At 41.2% G+C, this 19,370-nt stretch overlaps 1 protein-coding gene and 1 pseudogene across 1 annotated transcript; both read right to left on the bottom strand.

Moving 5' to 3' along the window:
• Nucleotides 1–751: 751 nt before the first annotated feature.
• LOC126195491 (uncharacterized) lies at nt 752–6,951 on the bottom strand. Its single transcript, XM_049934119.1, has 2 exons — nt 6,589–6,951; nt 752–844 (listed from the first exon to the last, which is right to left on the bottom strand). Exons 1-2 carry the CDS (start codon nt 6,949–6,951, stop codon nt 752–754), a joined length of 456 nt encoding a protein of 151 aa, XP_049790076.1.
• A 47-nt stretch (nt 6,952–6,998) lies between these two features.
• Nucleotides 6,999–8,185, bottom strand: LOC126195490 (craniofacial development protein 2-like; annotated as a pseudogene).
• Nucleotides 8,186–19,370: the final 11,185 nt, after the last annotated feature.

Here is a 19,370-nt window from a genome sequence, read left to right as displayed (position 1 = left end):
CTGATACATTCAGATACGACGCTGACAGGTGACACGTATGTAAGCATCCTCTCTGATCACTTGCATCCATTCATGTCCATTGTGCATTCCGATGGACTTGGGTAATTCCAGCAAGACAATGTGACATCCCACACATCCAGAATTGCTACACAGTGTCTCCAAGAACACTCTTCTGAGTCTAAGCATTTCTGCTGGCCACCAGATTCCCCAGACATGAACTTTATTTGAGCATATCTGGGATGCCATGCAACAAGGTGTTCAGAAGAGATCTGCACCCCCCCCCCCCCCCCCCCACATACTCTTACAGATTTATGGACAGTCCTGCAAGATTCATGGTGTCAATTCCCTCCAGCTCTACTTCACACATTAGTAGATTTCATGCCACGTCATGTTGTAGCACTTCTGTGTGCTTGAGGGGGCCCTACACGATATTAGGCAGGTCTACCAATTTCTTTGGCTCTTCACTGTAGTACTTTATAGAGCAACATGTAAGATACAATGAAGTACAGGTTGTGCATAGCACTGAACACACTGAGGGACAACAGTAATATAGGTTACAGAATAGGCCAAGCACTTAAATAATACTGTTCCTTTGATGGCTCACCGGAGCGTGCCAGGGGGCTGACCCAGGTGGCCTCTATAAGCTGGCGTGTGAACTGTACGGATGCACAATCTCTGAAATCGCATGCGTCATGACAGAGGTACATCAGAACTATTTCTGCTTTCCGGTATCTAACAGATGAGAAAGATTTTAACCACATATGAGCAGTGCCATGGACTCCATAGCAGTACAGTTTGCCAAGCAGTATTTTATGATCAATAACATCAAATGCTGTAGATAAATCTGAAAACAATCCACAGTTTACTTCATTATAATCAATATATTTTAGAAAATTATACATAGCACTTTCAGTGAATCTATTTTTTCTAAAACCATTTTGTTCACTGGTAAATATTTCACTTTTGTTCAAAAAAGTAGTCTTTCATTCATTACTTTTTTCAAAAATTTTTTGAGAAACAAGACAACTTTGGTAAAGGTCTGTAGCTTTTTACATCTTAAGGCTCTCTGTTTTTATGTAATGTTTTTATTAGATAGCTTAACTTTTGTGGGAAAGCACCAGTCCTGAAAGAGCGTTAATAATATCAACAAGCAGAGGAACAACATATTTGCTGTTTTTAATTACTTTATCTGAAATGCCATCTGTACCACAGGAAAAAAAGTTATTTTTTAATTTGTTGATTGCATTACGAACTCTTGTACTGTGACAGGACACAACAACATAGTTTCGGGATTTGCAGAGATGATATGATTAGCCTTTATATGATTGGTTTTTTTGTAAGATTTTGTGCTATGCTTGTATACTGACTGAGTGTAGTGTTTGTATATAAATAAATACATACATATATCCAAAAACAAAGATGATGTGACTTACCAAATGAAAGTGCTGGCAGGTCGACAGACACGCAAACAAACACAAACATACACACAAAATTCAAGCTTTTGCAACAAACTGTTGCCTCATCAGGAAAGAGGGAAGGAGAGGGAAAGACGAAAGGATGTGGGTTTTAAGGGAGAGGGGTAAGGAGTCATTCCAATCCCGGGAGCGGAAAGACTTACCTTAGGGGGAAAAAAGGACGGGTATACACTCGCACACACACACACACACATATCCAACCACACATATACAGACACAAGCAGACATATTTAAAGACAAAGAGTTTGGGCAGAGATGTCAGTCGAGGCAGAAGTGCAGAGGCAAAGATGTTGTTGTATGACAGGTATGAGTGGCGGCAACTTGAAATTAGCGGAGATTGAGGCCTGGTGGGTAACGGGAAGAGAGGATATATTGAAGAGCAAGTTCCCATCTCCGGAGCTCGGATAGGTTGGTGTTGGTGGGAAGTATCCAGATAACCCGGACGGTGTAACACTGTGCCAAGATGTGCTGGCCGTGCACCAAGGCATGTTTAGCCACAGGGTGATCCTCATTACCAACAAACACTGTCTGCCTGTGTCCATTCATGCAAATGGACAGTTTGTTGCTGGTCATTCCCACATAGAATGCATCACAGTGTAGGCAGGTCAGTTGGTAAATCACATGGGTGCTTTCACACGTGGCTCTGCCTTTGATCGTGTACACCTTCCGGGTTACAGGACTGGAGTAGGTGGTGGTGGGAGGGTGCATGGGACAGGTTTTACACCGGGGGCGGTTACAAGGATAGGAGCCAGAGGGTAGGGAAGGTGGTTTGGGGATTTCATAGGGATGAACTAAGAGGTTACGAAGGTTAGGTGGACGGCGGAAAGACACACTCTTGGTGGAGTGGGGAGGATTTCATGAATGATGGATCTCATTTCAGGGTAGGATTTGAGGAAGTCGTATCCCTACTGGAGAGCCACATTCAGAGTCTTGTCCAGTCCCGGAAAGTATCCTGTCACAAGTGGGGCACTTTTGTGGTTCTTCTGTGGGCGGTTCTGGGTTTGAGGGGATGAGGAAGTGGCTCTGGTTATTTGTTTCTGTACCAGGTCGGGAGGGTAGTTACGGGATGCGAAAGCTGTTGTCAGGTTGTTGGTGTAATGGTTCAGGGATTCCGGGCTGGAGCAGATTCGTTTGCCAGATTCGTCTTCCCGTTACCCACCAGGCCTCAATCTCCGCTAATTTCAAGTTGCCGCCACTCATACCTGTCATACAACAACATCTTTGCCTCTGCACTTCCGCCTCGACTGACATCTCTGTCCAAACTCTTTGTCTTTAAATATGTCTGCTTGTGTCTGTATATGTGTGTCTGTATATGTGTGGATGGATATGTGTGTGTGTGCGAGTGTATACCCGTCCTTTTTTCTCCCTAAGGTAAGTCTTTCCGCTCCCGGGATTGGAATGACTCCTTACCCTCTCCCTTAAAACCCACATCCTTTCGTCTTTCCCTCTCCTTCCCTCTTTCCTGACGAGGCAACAGTTTGTTGCGAAAGCTTGAATTCTGTGTGTATGTTTGTGTTTGTTTGTGTGTCTGTCGACCTGCCAGCACTTTCATTTGGTAAGTCACATCATCTTTGTTTTTGGATATATTTTTCCTACGTGGAATGTTTCCCTCTATTATAATCATAAATACATACATATATCTAAAAACAAAGACGATGTGACTTACCGAACGAAAGTGCTGGCAGGTCGATAGACACACAAACAAACAGAAACACAAACACACACACAAAATTCAAGCTTTCGCAACAAACTGTTGCCTCATCACTTTCCTGATGAGGCAACAGTTTGTTGCGAAAGCTTGAATTTTGTGTGTGTGTTTGTGTTTGTTTGTGTGTCTATCGACCTGCCAGCACTTTCGTTCGGTAAGTCACATCATCTTTGTTTTTAGATATATTTTTCCCACGTGGAATGTTTCCCTCTATTATATTAAATAAATACATACATACATACATACATTAATCCTTGTTCAATAGGTCATGAAAATGTCATTTTGTAATGAAGTGGAAAGTGTCACTTTAACATAAGTTTTCTTTACACAAAATAATTAATTAATTTTTTTAAAGTTACTACTTCATAACCAAGAATTCATCTATTGAGTGGAAGGACTTGTCATTCAGAAATTCTTTTAATTTGCTTTTAAATGTTGGTTGACTATCTGTCAGACTTTTAATATTATTCAGCAAATGACCGAAGATTTTTGTGGCAGCATAATTCATCCCTTTCTGTGCCAAATTGAGATTTAATCCAGAATAGTGAAGATCATCCCTTCTTCTAGTGTTGTAGCTATGCACTTCACTGTTATTTCTGAATTGGGTTGGACTATTAATGACAAATTTCACAAGAGAATGTACATACTGCAAAGGTACTGTGAATATCCAAAGTTCCTAAAATAATTGTCTGCAAGGGGATCTTGGGTGGGCTCCAGCTATTATTCTGATTACACACTTTTGTGCAATGAATACTTTCTCTTTTAATGACGAATTGCCCCAAAATATGATGCCATATGAAAGCAGTGAATGAAAATAGGCATAGTAGGCTAATTTACTGATATGTTTATCACCAAAATTGGCAATAACCCTAATGGCATAAGTAGATGAACCTAACCGTTTCAGCAGATCATCGATGTGTTTCTTCCAATTCAATTTCTTATCCATGCACACACCCAGAAATTTTGAGTATTATGCCTTAGCAACAGACTTCTGTTCATAGTCCATATTTATCAGTGATGTTATGCCATTTACTGTACAGAATTGTATAAACTGTGTTTTCTCAAAATTTAATAAGAGTCCATTTGTAGAGAACCACTTAATAATTTTCTGAAAGATATTATGTACAATTTACTCAGCTGATTCGTACTTGTTGCGTGTGATTACTATACTTATACCATCAGCAAAAAGAACTAGCTTTGCATCTTCATGAATATAGGGTGGCAAGTCGTTAACACATATTAAGAACAATAAGGGACCCAAGACAGAACCCTGTGGGACACCATTCTTGATACCTCCCCAGTTAGAAGCCTCTGCTGATTTTTGCAGACTATCTGTACTGTTAATTTCAACCTTCTGCAAACTTCCAGTTAAGTATGAATTAAACCATTTGTGCACTGTCCCACTTATACCACAATACTTAAGCTTATCTAGAAGAATTTCATGATTCACAGAATCAAAAGCCTTTGAGAGATCACAAAATGTCCCAATGGGTCATGTTTGGTTATTCAATGCATTTAATATTTGATCAGTGAATGCATATATAGCATTTTCTGTTGAAAAGGCTTTCTGAAAACCAAATTGACATTTTCTTAGTACTTCATTTTTACAAATATGTGATGCTACTCTTGAATACATTACTTTTTCAAGCATTTTGGATATAGCTGTCAGAAGTGTGATTGGGCGGTAGTTGTTAGCATTAGACCTATCCCCTTTTTTATGCAATGGTTTAACAATAGTGTATTTCAGTCTATCTGGAAAAATGCCCTGTTTCAGCGAGCTACTACGTGTGTGGCTGAGAATCCTACTTATTTGTTGGGAACAAGCTTTCAATACCCTGTTGGAAGTGCCATCAATTCCATGTGAGCTTTCACTTTTGAGTGAAGTTATTATTTTCCTAATTTCAATAGGAGTGGTGGGTTGAATTTCAATTTTATCAAATTGCATAGGTCTCTTGCTTCTTCCATATACTGCCTTGCATTTTCTAATGAATAGCTGGATCCTATTTTCTCTCTCTCTCTATTCATTTAGTCGGTTCCGACACTTTGTGACCCTATGAACCAAATCACGCCACTTTTTCCTGTCATGCACTTTCTCCCATAGACCTTCCAGGTTGGAACACATTGCTTCTGTGATGCCATCGATCCATCTCATCCTCGGACGTCCTCTTCTTCTAGTTCCTTCAATCTTCCCCAGCATTAATGTTTTTTCCAGCGAGGCATGCCTTTGCATTGTGTGTCCAAAGTAGGCCAGCTTTTGTTTTAACATTAGACCTTCCAGGGATAAATCTGGTTTTATTTGCTCCAATATTGATCTGTTGGTTCTCTTTGCAGTCCATGGAACTCTAAGAAGTTTCCTCATTCGAAGGAGTCAATTCTTCGCTGTTCAGCCTTTCTAATGGTCCAGGTCTCACATCCATACATAACAATTGGAAAGACCATAGCCCCCACAATACAGATCTTTGTTGCTAGTGTTATATCTCTGGACCTTATAACCTTGTCAAGGTTTGACATCGCCTGTCTACCGAGCAACAGGCGTCTCCGGATTTCATGGCTGCAGTCGCCATCAGCAGAGATCTGGGAACCGAGATAACTGAATGTGGTCACTACCTCCATGGTTTCTCCTGCTATATCCCACGAATTGGTAGGTGTAGTTGCCATAATTTTCGTTTTCTTCACATTCAGCCTAAGACCGGCCTTTTCACTTTCATCTTTCACCTTTAGCAAGAGTGTTCTCAATTATTCTTCACTTTCTGCCGACAGGATTGTATCATCCGCATTCCTGAGATTGTTTACATTTATTCCAGCTATTTTAATACCTGTTTCTCCTTCATTTAGCCTCGCATTCCTCATAACATGTTCTGCATACGCATTGAATAAGTACGGTGACAGTATGCAGCCTTGTCAGACCGCTTTCTGAATCTTTATCCATTTCGTTGTTACATACATAGTTCTCACTGTGGCTTCTTGGTCAAGGTATAAACTCTGTATCAGATGAATGAGATGATCTGGTACACCCATGTTTTTCAGTACGTTCCATAATTTGTTGTGATCGATGCAGTCAAAGGCTTTGGCATAGTCAATAAAACAGAGGTACACATCTCTCTGAAATTCTCTTGCTTTTTCCATAATTCACCGAATGTTAGCAATTTGATCTCTAGTTCCTCTTCCTTTCCTAAATCCAGCTTGTTCTTCTGGTAGCTCTTGATCTAGATATTGGTGAAGTCTATTATGTAAGATTTTCAACATGACTTTGCTAGCATGTGAGATAAGTGCGATTGTTCGGTAATCTGAGCATTCTTTAGAACTTCTCTTCTTTGGAATGGGGATGAATACTTATCTTTTCCAGTCTTCTGGCCATTGCTGCGTGATCCATATTTTTTGACATATTGAGTGCAGCACTTTCACTGCATCCTTTCCAGTGACTTTAAACAATTCTGCTGGTATTTCATCATGTCCACTAGTTTTGTTATCAGCCATATTTTCAAGGGCCCACTGAATTTTGCTCTCCAAAATATCTGGCTCTAGTTCTAAATTAACATTAACATCAGCAGTAGGAACCCTGTCATTATGCAGTTCTTTCTTGTATAGGTCTTCTACATATTCTGCCCATCTTTCCTTAACATCCTCTGCTTCACTCAGATCTTTCCCATTTCTATCTTTTATCATTCCAATTTTTGCCTGAAATTTTCCTTTAATTTCTCTAATTTTCTTATAAAGATCTTGTCTTCCACATTCCGTTACTATCTTCAACTCCCTTGCACTGTTCATTAAAGAATATATTTTTATCTCTTCAGCTAATTTCTGAAAATCTTCATTTAATTCAAACATAGCTGGTCTATCTCCCTTGATTTTTGCTTTCCTTCGTTCTTCTGCAACTTGCAGTGCCTCAACTGATAGCCATCTAGCCTTCTTGCTCTTCCTTTCTTGGGAATGTGTTTCTCTGTGGCCTCCTTGACAGTATTAGCTACTTCTGTCCATATCTCTTGTGAGCTTTTGTCCTCCATCTCTAATACATTAAATCTGTTTTGCACTTCTACAGTGTAGTCGGAAGGTATAGAGTTAAGGTCGTATCTGCAATTTGGGATACTTTTTGCTACATTCTGAAGTTTCAGCTGAAATTTCGCAATCAGGAGCTCATGATCTGACCTGCAGTCAGTCCCAGGTCTTGTTGTAGCTGACTGAACCGCGCTCTTCCACCTCTGATTACAAAGTATGTAATAAATTTGGTTCCGGTGTTGGCCATCTGGTGAAGTCCAGGTATATAGGTGTCATTTTGGTAGTTGAAACAGTGTATTAGTAATTATCAATGAATTTTCTTGGCAGAATTCTAGGAGTCTCTGTCCTGCTTCATTTGTTGTATCAAGACCATATTTCCGTTATACCTTCTACAGCTTGATTTCCCACTTTTGCATTCCCATCTCTAACTATGAAGACGATATCCTTTTTCGGTGTTGACAGTAGTAATTCTTGTAAATCTCCATAGAACTGGTCAATAATTTCCTTTTCAGCTTCGGTTGTTGGCGCATAAACCTGAATTACTGTGATGTTGAGGGGCTGACCTTGAAGTCTGATGGACATCATTCTATCATTTTTATATTTGCATCCCATTACAGATTTTCTCACTTTATCACTATCTATGAAGGCTACTCCATTACTTCTGTTGTTATCGTGCCCAGAGTAATACACCATATGGCCATCCGAAGCAAATTCTCCCATGCCAGTCCACCTCGTTTCACTTATTCCCAATATGTTGATGTTGAGCTGAGCAAAGCCATGGGGTTTTCTTGGGATAGTTCAGTGGTGGTTTCCCGTTGCCTTCCACTGTCCTCCAACTCCTATCTGCTCACCGACTCAGTTTCCCGCTGGGGTTGGTTACCCAACATTCCACTGAGTTGCTCGGCTTAACAGGGGCACCACGTGTAGGTAGGAAGTTGGAGAATTGAGGTGACAGAGGCTGTGAGAACTCTCTTGCTGAGTTCTTGTAATCGCGTATCACCCCCATTTTATGCCAGAGTCTCATGGTGACTGCAGAGACCCCCCCCCCCCCCAGGTCATTTTCTGGGTCCCCTATTTTCTCTACAACACTTAAAAATAATCATTAAATATGTTTTCTACTTCTGACTTCTTGTTAATCAATTTTTCATTGTGTTTGATAGAAATACAGTCTTCCTGTGCCCTCGGTTGCCCTGCTTCCCTTTTAACAATATTCCAAATTGTTTTAATTTTATTATCAGATGTGCTAATCTCAGACATAATGTACATACTTCTGGACTTTTTAATAACTTTTCTAATACAGTGCAGTAGTTTTTATAATGTTTCACTGTTTTGGGATCATTACCCCTCCCAGCTATAAGATACATTTCCCTTTTCTGTTTACAAGAAATTTTTATCCCTTTAGTATGCCACAGTTTAATAAGTCACAGTCAGTTTAATAAGTCACAGCTGCAAAATACTAACGCGAATTCTTTACAGACGAATGGAAAAACTGGTAGAAGCCGACCTCGGGGAAGATCAGTTTGGATTCCGTAGAAATGTTGGAACACGTGAGGCAATACTGACCTTACGACTTATCTTGGAAGAAAGATTAAGAAAAGGCAAACCTACGTTTCTAGCATTTGTAGACTTAGAGAAAGCTTTTGACAATGTTGACTGGAATACTCTCTTTCAAATTCTGAATGTGGCAGGGATAAAATACAGGGAGCGAAAGGCTATTTACAATTTGTACAGAAACCAGATGGCAGTTATAAGAGTCGAGGGGCATGAAAGGGAAGCAGTGGTTGGGAAAAGAGTGAGACAGGGTTGTAGCCTCTCCCCGATGTTATTCAATCTGTATATTGAGCAAGCAGTAAAGGAAACAAAAGAAAAATTCGGAGTAGGTATTAAAATTCATGGAGAAGTAGTAAAAACTTTGAGGTTCGCCGATGACATTGTAATTCTGTCAGAGACAGCAAAGGACTTGGAAGAGCAGTTGAACGGAATGGACAGTGTCTTGAAAGGAGGATATAAGATGAACATCAACAAAAGCAAAACGAGGATAATGGAATGTAGTCAAATTAAGTCGGGTGATGCTGAGGGAATTAGATTAGGAAATGAGACACTTAAAGTAGTAAAGGAGTTTTGCTATTTAGGGAGTAAAATAACCGATGATGGTCGAAGTAGAGAGGATATAAAATGTAGACTGGCAATGGCAAGGAACGCGTTTCTCAAGAAGAGAAATTTGTTAACGTCGAGTATAGGTTTAGGTGTCAGGAAGTCGTTTCTGAAAGTATTTGTATGGAGTGTAGCCATGTATGGAAGTGAGACATGGACGATAACTAGTTTGGACAAGAAGAGAATAGAAGCTTTCGAAATGTGGTGCTACAGAAGAATGCTGAAGATAAGGTGGGTAGATCACGTAACTAATGAGGAGGTATTGAATAGGATTGGGGAGAAGAGAAGTTTGTGGCACAACTTGACTAGAAGAAGGGATCGGTTGGTAGGACATGTTTTGAGGCATCAAGGGATCACAAATTTAGCATTGGAGGGCAGCGTGGAGGGTAAAAATCGTAGAGGGAGACCAAGAGATGAATACACTAAGCAGATTCAGAAGGATGTAGGTTGCAGTAGGTACTGGGAGATGAAGAAGCTTGCACAGGATAGAGTAGCATGGAGAGCTGCATCAAACCAGTCTCAGGACTGAAGACCACAACAACAACAGTATGCCACAGCCTTTTACATGGTTTCTTACAATTATATTTCACTGTTTTCTTAGGGAAACTGTTTCCAAATATACTCACAAAGGTATCATGAAATAGGTTAAATTTTAAATTAGCATCATGTTCCCTGTACACTTCATCCCAGTCTAACTGTTGCAAGCTTTCCCTAAAATTTTTAATTGTTAAATCGTTAATTGAACACACTATTTTGGAGGACTGTTTTGCATTACTGTATGGAGCTATATCATATACTGTAACTAGTTGTGCATATGATCAGACAGACCATTCTTAACATGAAAAGTTTTTATTTGATTGAATTTATCTTGGTCTATGAAAACGTTATCTATCAGTGTGCGTCTTTCCTGTACCACCTGTGTAGGAAAATCAATAACTGATGTCAAATTGAAAGAACCAAGTAATACTTCAAGGTCAAGCTTCCTATCAGACTCTTTCAGAAAATCTAGATTGAAATCCCCACAAACAATAACTTGCTTTCCTCTGTCTGACAGATAGCATAACAAAGAATCCAAGTTTTTCAAAAAAGTTGAAAATTTCCCAATGGGGACCTATACACGGCTACAATTATAAAAGTGCCATTATTTAGTTTAAGCTCACACATACATGCTTCTATATGTTGCTCTATGTAAAATTTTTTAGCTTCCTTGTTTTTCACACTGTGACAGATTTTGACATGTATGGCAACTCCTCCTCTCTCCATAGTGTCTCTACTTACATGTGCTGAAAGCTTATATCCACCTACGTTTACTATTTCCATACCTTTGACTATATGATGTTCAGACAGGCATAGTACATTTATTCCACCCTCAGTTACTAAATTTTATTGCTTCATGATCTGAGAATCCAGTGTCAATTACTTCTACATTATTATCATGTGTTTGCAACTCAAAAGGTATTTGATCAATTGTAGTTTTAGAAGTCTCTCCAAATCTACCGTATTACAGACAACTGGCGATAAAGTATGTGAATATAACAAATTATTCAGTTTAGATGCTTTTTGACAGATTATTTTAAAGTTTACACTGAAGTCTCCAACTACAATTACATTTTCTTTGAAATTCCTCAATTCACTAAAGAGTATTTCTACACTGTCTCAAAACGCCATAAAGTTGCCTGATGGGAATGGCCTACTATGACTCGAAGACAAATATGGAGGACTTTAAACCACCTAATATGAAAATATGAGGAAGGATCAATAAACTTGCAGTGCTCCAAGTTGACTTGCAGTAGAAAAAGGGCAAGTCATGAGAAGTCCTTATGAGTTTCTTCCCCCTGCTTCTCATGTAAAGGTCACCTTTGGCCACTGCACAAAATTGATTGAAATTATCCCTTTTCTTACTGATCGTTTTGCTTTATCGGCTTTCTTTTGTGTGGTTAAAGTTACTGTAATTGGTTTCTCTTTTAGAAATTACCAGTACACCCTTATTCTTTAAACAATTGAAAGCATCCATGTATAGAACAGCTTCAAACTTCTGTTTACTTTACAAATGAGTCAACATTTGAAATATTTGCCATTAAGCTTGTAAGTGTGAAAAAGTTCAGAAACGGTTGGAAATAAAATTTAACATTTGTTGGATGTTGCTAAGTTCTCTCATTGTCAAACAGTGGTTGAGTATCAGCATAGTCTGGGTAACTTGCGCTCCATTTTAAGAAAAAGCCAGTTTTTCATGCATCTCAATGTGTACGGTGCTGTATCTCTTAAACTGTTTGTTGTAGAATGATATAATTTTGCAAGTAGATTCAGTGGTATATGTGGATGTCTGCTAAATGTGTTGCAAATAGAATTAGTAGTAAAGAAGCAATAAATTAAAATGCCACGTCTGATGTTGAAGTTGTAGTGCTTGAAGAGCGAAAACGTAGTAAGCAATAAACTTTTCTTCCTTTCAGTCAGTGAGAAATATTTCTCCAAAGTTTTCAAATTATGTATTAAGTCTGTTGAAAGTCTCCATGTGTTCTCATTCTCAAATAGTCTGGGTAACTTGCATACCAGAAGTTCTCTGCATCAAGACATATACAGATACAAACAGAGATTTTACATTGATTAGCACTCTCAGCTTCAGAGATGATAAGGACAAAGTAAGAAACAAAGGCAGATTTGAGGGAAGAGAAAGGAATAGTGCAATTAAGAATTATGGGAGGAAAAAAGTCATAATATGCAGCTGCTGCTCAGAATGACATCAAATCTGAATGGAATATTATCAAAGAAGTGGGAAAATGTTATACTAACAAAGAAAATTCCCCCTAGATGGCACTGTATGCGTCGTAACATAAATGGGTTCATCTACAAAAGACGGATGAATCTCAATGCGACAGCTATGGTGTGAGTTGCATGCAATGTGAATGACCACACAAGTTCGTCACTCAGCAACTGTGGCACAGTTAGTTAAGCCCATGCACCGCAGCATCACCATACTACACTAGATGGGAAAAATTGGTTGTTAATTGTGCTGAAGCCAAAAAGCAACGATGAAACCAGTTTTTAATTTTCCAGAGGCCACAACCCGCATTACAAGTAACAATGAAATCAGTTTTTAATTGTTGTGAAACTGGTGCAAGATGAGTTCAATATGCTGGACACCATTCACGGCTGCAAGTTGAAACTGAGATATGGCATGTTCCACAACAGATCCGAGTGTCTCAGGGGTCATGTTTTACATTTACATCTACAGACATACTCCACAACAATGGTGCCAACATGTTGATAGTTTTTAGGGGGAAAAGGAGGAGCAGGCTCTACCTGAGGGTATGGAGTATTTTTAATATTTTGGAAGACTAACAACTAGCAAGTAGCTAAATAAAAGCTCCTGTTCTGACCCCATTAAAAACTTGCACAATATCAACTTTTAAATTATTTTCTTGAAAGAAAAACACCTGACTACACTATATTTTTTTCCTTTACCTGAGAATGTGGGGGGAGGGAGGGGAGGGGTTTACAGCCCCCTCTTCCCCCTGGGTAGGGGTGCCCACGTTCGCAAGCCACCATATGGTGGACGATACAACGCACCACTACTGGTCATTTCCTTTCCAGTTTGACTTGCAAATAAAACGAGGGAAAAATGACTGTCTAAAAGCCTCCATATGAGCCCTTATTTCTCACATCTTGTCTTCATTGTCCTTAGGTAAAATGTACACTAGTGGCAGTAGAATTGTTCTGCAGTCACCCTCAAATGCCAGGCCTCTAAATCTTCACAATAATGCCTCATGAAAATTGCATTGTCTTGTCTCCAGGGATTTATATTTGAATTCACAAAGCTTCTGCATAATACTTGGGTGCTGATCGAACCTACTGGTAAGAAATGTAGCAGCATACCTGTAGTGATACATCCCACTCCCTGAATGAGAGAGATAATGTCCTTAAATACATATGTCAGAGAAAAGGTGTTCATGTTAGAGTAGTTTATAAGTTGCGAGCACCTCAGTGTCAGGAGGTGTTTTAAATTGTAGGTGCTGATACCAGAGCTAATGATCCAGTGACTGCATGGAAGTGGATAGCAGTCAGATGACCCTACCTGCCTGAGTTGGAGATAGGAGTTCATGGAGTGGGTGGTGTGGAGGAAAAAGCTCCATGAAATCCAAGAACGCAAAATTCCAAAGATAATAAATGTATTGTAATTTTTAGTTATGAAGTTGAATAGCAGATCTGTTATGTACCGGGTGATCAAAAAGTCAGTATAAATTTGAAAACTTAATAAACCATGGAATAATGTAGATAGAGAGGTAAAAATTGACACACATGCTTGGAATGACATGGGGTTTTATTAAAACAACAACAAAAAAATTCACAAAATGTCTGACGGATGGCGCTGAACAGTAAAACATCAGTGACTGCGCATGACAATCATGTATAAAAGGAGCTGTAATGAGAGAGAGAGAGAATCAGATGCGCCAGCAGTTGCAGCATGTTGACGTTACCTGAACAGGCGCTTTTAGTGAAGCTGTATTATTAGAACGGGGAATGTGCTAGTTCAGCGTTACGATCCTATCGCCATAGGAAGGGGATTCGAATGGGTAAAGGTCAGTTGAAAAATGCAGCTGTGGCGAGAATAAATTCAAAGTTTGAAGCCATGGGTTGTTTAGACGATAGACCCCTTAGTGGCCGACCGAGCACAAGGCGTGATGCTGCTGAGACAGTTCAGGAAGAGATGGAGACTATAGCGGGTTCGTCTATGCACAGGGAAGTCAGCGCTCGTGCAGTCGCACGTCGCACCGGCATTCCATACACTACTGTTTGGTTGGCACTTAGGCGTGCCCTGTGATGCTATCCGTACAAAATCCATTGGCATCATGAACTGTTACCTGGTGATTTAGTGAAGCGGAGGGCATTTGCGGTGTGGGCGTTTCAAAAGGTGGCGGAAGATGACAATTGGTCGAGTAACGTGTTGTGGACCGACAAAGCTCATTTCACGCTCCGAGGGCCTGTCAATGCCCACAACTGCAGAATATGGGCTACCGAAAATCGTAGAACTGTTGTGGAAACTCCATTGCACGACGAGAAAGTCACGATATGGATTGGATTTACCACATTTACCGTTATGAGCCTTTTTTATTCGAGGAAATGCGTGATTCTGGTTTTGTAACTGCTACCGTGATGGGTGAGAGGTATGCCGATATGTTACAGAATTGCATCATCCCCAGCCTCGCTGATAAACACCTGCTGGAACGTATGATGTTTATGCAGGATGGCGCTCCACCCCATATTGCTAGATACGTGAAAGATCTCGCGCGTACGTCGTTTGGTGATGATCGTGTGCTCAGCCGCCACTTTCGTCATGCTTGGCCTCCCAGGTCCCCAGACCTCAGTCTGTGTGATTATTGGCTTTGGGGTTACCTGAAGTCGCAAGTGTATCGTGATCGACCGACATCTCTAGGGATGCTGAAAGACAACGTTCCACGCCAATGCCTCACCATAACTCCAGACATGCTTTACAGTGCTGTTCACATTATTCCTTGACTACAGCTATTGTTGAGGAATGATGGTGGACATATTGAGCATTTCCTGTAAAGAACATCATCTTTGCTTTGTCTTACTTTGTTATGCTATTTATTGCTATCCTGATCAGATGAAGTGCCATCTGTCGGACATTTTTTGAACTTTTGTATTTATTTTATTTTATTTTATTTTATTTTGTTCTAATAAAACCCCATGTCATTCCAAGCATGTGTGTCAATTTGGACCTCCCTATCTACATTATTCCGTGACTTATTCAGTTTTCAAATTTATACTGACTTCTGATCACCCAGTACATAGCACTCAGAGGCAGCATACAAAAGTTGGTAGCTACCCTTATTTATCATGTAGGCCTACTGGATTGTAATTTTGTAGATAATATAAGAAGGTGAATTTCAGCTTCATCTGCAGCCTGCAAGGAGGCGAAGTCTGAGCTAAGTCAGAGAAAGAAGGCACACGGATTCGGGGCAAAGACTAGCTGGACCCTGATTAATTATACTTAACGGTGGCCAAATATTCAGTGAGCAACATTCATGATACATAAAAGGAGTGTTCAGGTGGCAACTTATTTAAGCCAATCTGAAACACTTCACACCTCCGAATCACTCCAATATCTTCCTTTAATTAAACCTAGTGAAGATCCCAAACACTCAAATGGTACTCAAGAATGGGCTACAGTAGCATTCAGTATGCCATCTCCTTTATCAATGAGATACACTTCCCCAAAATTCTCCCAAAAAAATGATGTTGAGTATTCGGCTTCCCCATTGCCAACCTGACATGCTCATTCCATTTCATATCACTTTGAAACATTATGCCTAGATAGTTAATAGGTGTGACTGTGTCAAGCAGCACTCTACTAATGCTGTATTCTAACATTACAGGAGTGTTTCTCCTACTCATCTGCATTAACTCACACATTCCTACATTTATAGCAAGCTGCCACTCATCAAACCACCTAGAAATTCTGTCTAAGTCACCTTGTATACTCCTACTGATGACACCTTCCCATATATAAGATGATGTAACTTACCAAACGAAAGCGCTGGCACGTCGATAGACACACAAACAAACACAAACATACGCACAAAATTCAAGCTTTCGCAACCAACGGTTGCTTCGTCAGGAAAGAGGGAAGGAGAGGGAAAGACGAAAGGATGTGGATTTTAAGGGAGAGGGTAAGGAGTCATTCCAATCCCGGGAGCGGAAAGACTTACCTTAGGGGGAAAAAAGGACAGGTATACACTCGCACACACACAGACACAAGCAGACATTTGTAAAGGCAAAGAGTTTGGACAGAGATGTCAGTCGAGGCGGAAGTACAGAGGCAAAGATGTTGTTGAAAGACAGGTGAGGTATGAGCAGCGGCAACTTGAAATTAGCGGAGGTTGAGGCCTGGTGGTAAACGAGAAGAGAGGATATACTGAAGGGCAAGTTCCCATCTCCGGAGTTCTGACAGGTTGGTGTTAGTGGGAAGTATCCAGATAACCCGGACGGTGTAACACTGTGCCAAGATGTGCTGGCCGTGCACCAAGGCATGTTTAGCCACAGGGTGATCCTCATTACCAACAAACACTATCTGCCTGTGTCCATTCATGCAAATGGACAGTTTGTTGCTGGCCATTCCCACATAGAAAGCTTCACAGTGTAGGCAGGTCAGTTGGTAAATCACATGGGTGCTTTCACACGTGATTCTGCCTTTGACCGTGTACACCTTCCGGGTTACAGGACTGGAGTAGGCGGTAGTGGGAGGGTGCATGGGACAGGTTTTACACTGGGGGCAGTTACAAGGGTAGGAGCCAGAGGGTAGGGAAGGTGGTTTGGGGATTTCATAGGGATGAACCAAGAGGTTACGAAGGTTAGGTGGATGGCGGAAAGACACTCTTGGTGGAGTGGGGAGGATTTCATGAAGGATGGATCTCATTTCAGGACAGGATTTGAGGAAGTCGTATCCCTGCTGGAGAGCCACATTCAGAGTCTGATCCAGTCCCGGAAAGTATCCTGTCACAAGTGGGGCACTTTTGGGGTTCTTCTGTGGGAGGTTCTGGGTTTGAGGGGATGAGGAAGTGGCTCTGGTTATTTGCTTCTGTACCAGGTCGGGAGGGTAGTTGCGGGATGCGAAAGCTGTTTTCAGGTTGTTGGTGTAATGGTTCAGGGATTCCGGACTGGAGCAGATTCGTTTGCCACGAAGACATAGGCTGTAGGGAAGGGACCGTTTGATGTGGAATGGGTGGCAGCTGTCATAATGGAGGTACTGTTGCTTGTTGGTAGGTTTGATGTGGACGGACGTGTGAAGCTGGCCATTGGACAGATGGAGGTCAACGTCAAGGAAAGTGGCATGGGATTTGGAGTAGGACCAGGTGAATCTGATGGAACCAAAGGAGTTGAGGTTGGAGAGGAAATTCTGGAGATCATCTTCACTGTGAGTCCAGATCATGAAGATGTCATCAATAAATATGTACCAAACTTTGGGTAGGCAGGCGTGGGTAACCAAGGCGGCTTCCTCTAAGCGACCCATAAATAGGTTGGCGAACGAGGGGGCCATCCTGGTACTCATGGCTGTTCCCTTTAATTGTTGGTATGTCTGGCCTTCGAAAGTGAAGAAGTTATGAGTCAGGATGAAGCTGGCTAAGGTAATGAGGAAAGAGGTTTTATGTTGGGTGGCATGTGATCGGCGTGAAAGGAAGTGCTCCATCGCAGCGAGGCCCAGGACGTGCGGAATATTTCCTGACTCACAATTTCTTCACTTTCGAAGGCCAGACATACCAACAATTAAAGGGAACAGCCATGGGTACCAGGATGGCCCCCTCGTACGCCAACCTATTTATGGGTCGCTTAGAGGAAGCCTTCTTGGTTACCCAGGCCTGCCAACCCAAAGTTTGGTACAGATTTATTGATGACATCTTCATGATCTGGACTCACAGTGAAGAAGAACTCCAGAATTTCCTCTCCAACCTCAACTCCTTTGGTTTCCATCAGATTCACCTGGTCCTACTCCAAATCCCATGTCACTTTCCTTGACGTTGACCTCCATCTGTCCAATGGCCAGCTTCACACTTCTGTCCACAACAAACCCACCAACAAGCAACAGTACCTCCATTATGACAGCTGCCACCCATTCCACATCAAACGGTCCCTTCCCTACAGCCTATGTCTTCGTGGCAAACGAATCTGCTCCAGTCCGGAATCCCTGAACCATTACACCAACAACCTGAAAACAGCTTTCGCATCCCGCAACTACCCTCCCGACCTGGTACAGAAGCAAATAACCAGAGCCACTTCCTCATCCCCTCAAACCCAGAACCTCCCACAGAAGAACCCCAAAAGTGCCCCACTTGTGACAGGATACTTTCCGGGACTGGATCAGACTCTGAATGTGGCTCTCCAGCAGGTATACGACTTCCTCAAATCCTGTCCTGAAATGAGATCCATCCTTCATGAAATCCTCCCCACTCCACCAAGAGTGTCTTTCTGCCGTTCAGATAACCCCACAGCCAGGAGTCACATTGATTAAGATCGGGTGATCTGGATGGCCAGGCTGTAAGGAAATGATGGCTGATAATTCAAGCATTTCCAGAATGCCTCTGCAATAGCTGCTTCACTGGCTGTACAGTGTGAGGAAGAAGTCCATCTTGCATAAAACTGATCCTACCCCACATTCACGCTGTTGAAGGGTTGGACTAACACTGCGCACGAAAGACTCTCATTATGTTTCCCAGTAATGGTACAGATAATAGTACCTCCAGGATCTGTCTCCTTGAAAAAATACGGCCCTATGGTAAACAGTGCTGTCAACCTCCACCACACAGTTACCTCAGCAGAATGGAGAGGTACTAATTGAAGTGGGGGCAGATTTTCCATTGCCCATATTCTACTATTCTGTGTATTGACATGCCCTTGGAGATGGAAATGGGCTTTGTTTGTCCACTTCCATGTGATTAAGAAATTCTAGAGCAAACATTTTTCTTAAGGGCACATCAGCATGAAGCAGTCCCTAAACATGGGTACTTTTGTATGGGAAACAATGCAGAATGTTTCATAGAATTTTATGCACTGTGCTCACAGACATGTCCAAAGTTCAGTCTATTCTCCATGCACTGCATGTTTGCAGACCACCACTTGACCCTCCTGCAATATTGTGGCCATACCTACTGACGTCAGATCAATTGTTTTCCTCCCTCTGCCACACTGCACTTCAAAAGAACCAGTATTTTCAAATTTCATAAAAGATGAACATCGACAAAAGCAAAATGAGGATAATGGAATGTAGTCAAATTAATTCGGGTGATGCTGAGGGAATTAGATTAGGAAATGAAACACTTAAAGTAGTGAAGGAGTTTTGCTATTTGGGGAGCAAAATAACTGATAATGGTCGAAGTAGAGAGGAAATAAAATTTAGACTGGCAATGGCAAGGAAAGCGTTTCTGAAGAAGAGAAATTTGTTAGCATCAAGTATAGATTTAAGTGTCAGGAAGTCCTTTCTGAAAGTATTTGTATGGAGTGTAGCCGTGTATGGAATTGAAACA

Source organism: Schistocerca nitens, chromosome 7 (genome assembly GCF_023898315.1).
Source record: "Schistocerca nitens isolate TAMUIC-IGC-003100 chromosome 7, iqSchNite1.1, whole genome shotgun sequence".
Taxonomy (NCBI): Eukaryota; Metazoa; Arthropoda; class Insecta; order Orthoptera; family Acrididae; genus Schistocerca; species Schistocerca nitens.
Note: the sequence above shows the minus strand (reverse complement) of the source record. Positions and strands in the feature narration are given on the sequence as shown.

Excerpts from the sequence above, each read along its gene's own strand:
- LOC126195491 (XM_049934119.1), bottom strand. The coding sequence starts at position 6,951 with ATGAACAGTGCAAGGGAGTTGAAGATAGTAACGGAATGTGGAAGACAA. Across the intron at positions 845-6,588 it reads AAGTCACTGGAAAGGATGCA|ATTTATCTACAGCATTTGAT; the intron begins GTGAAAGTGCTG and ends GATTGTTTTCAG.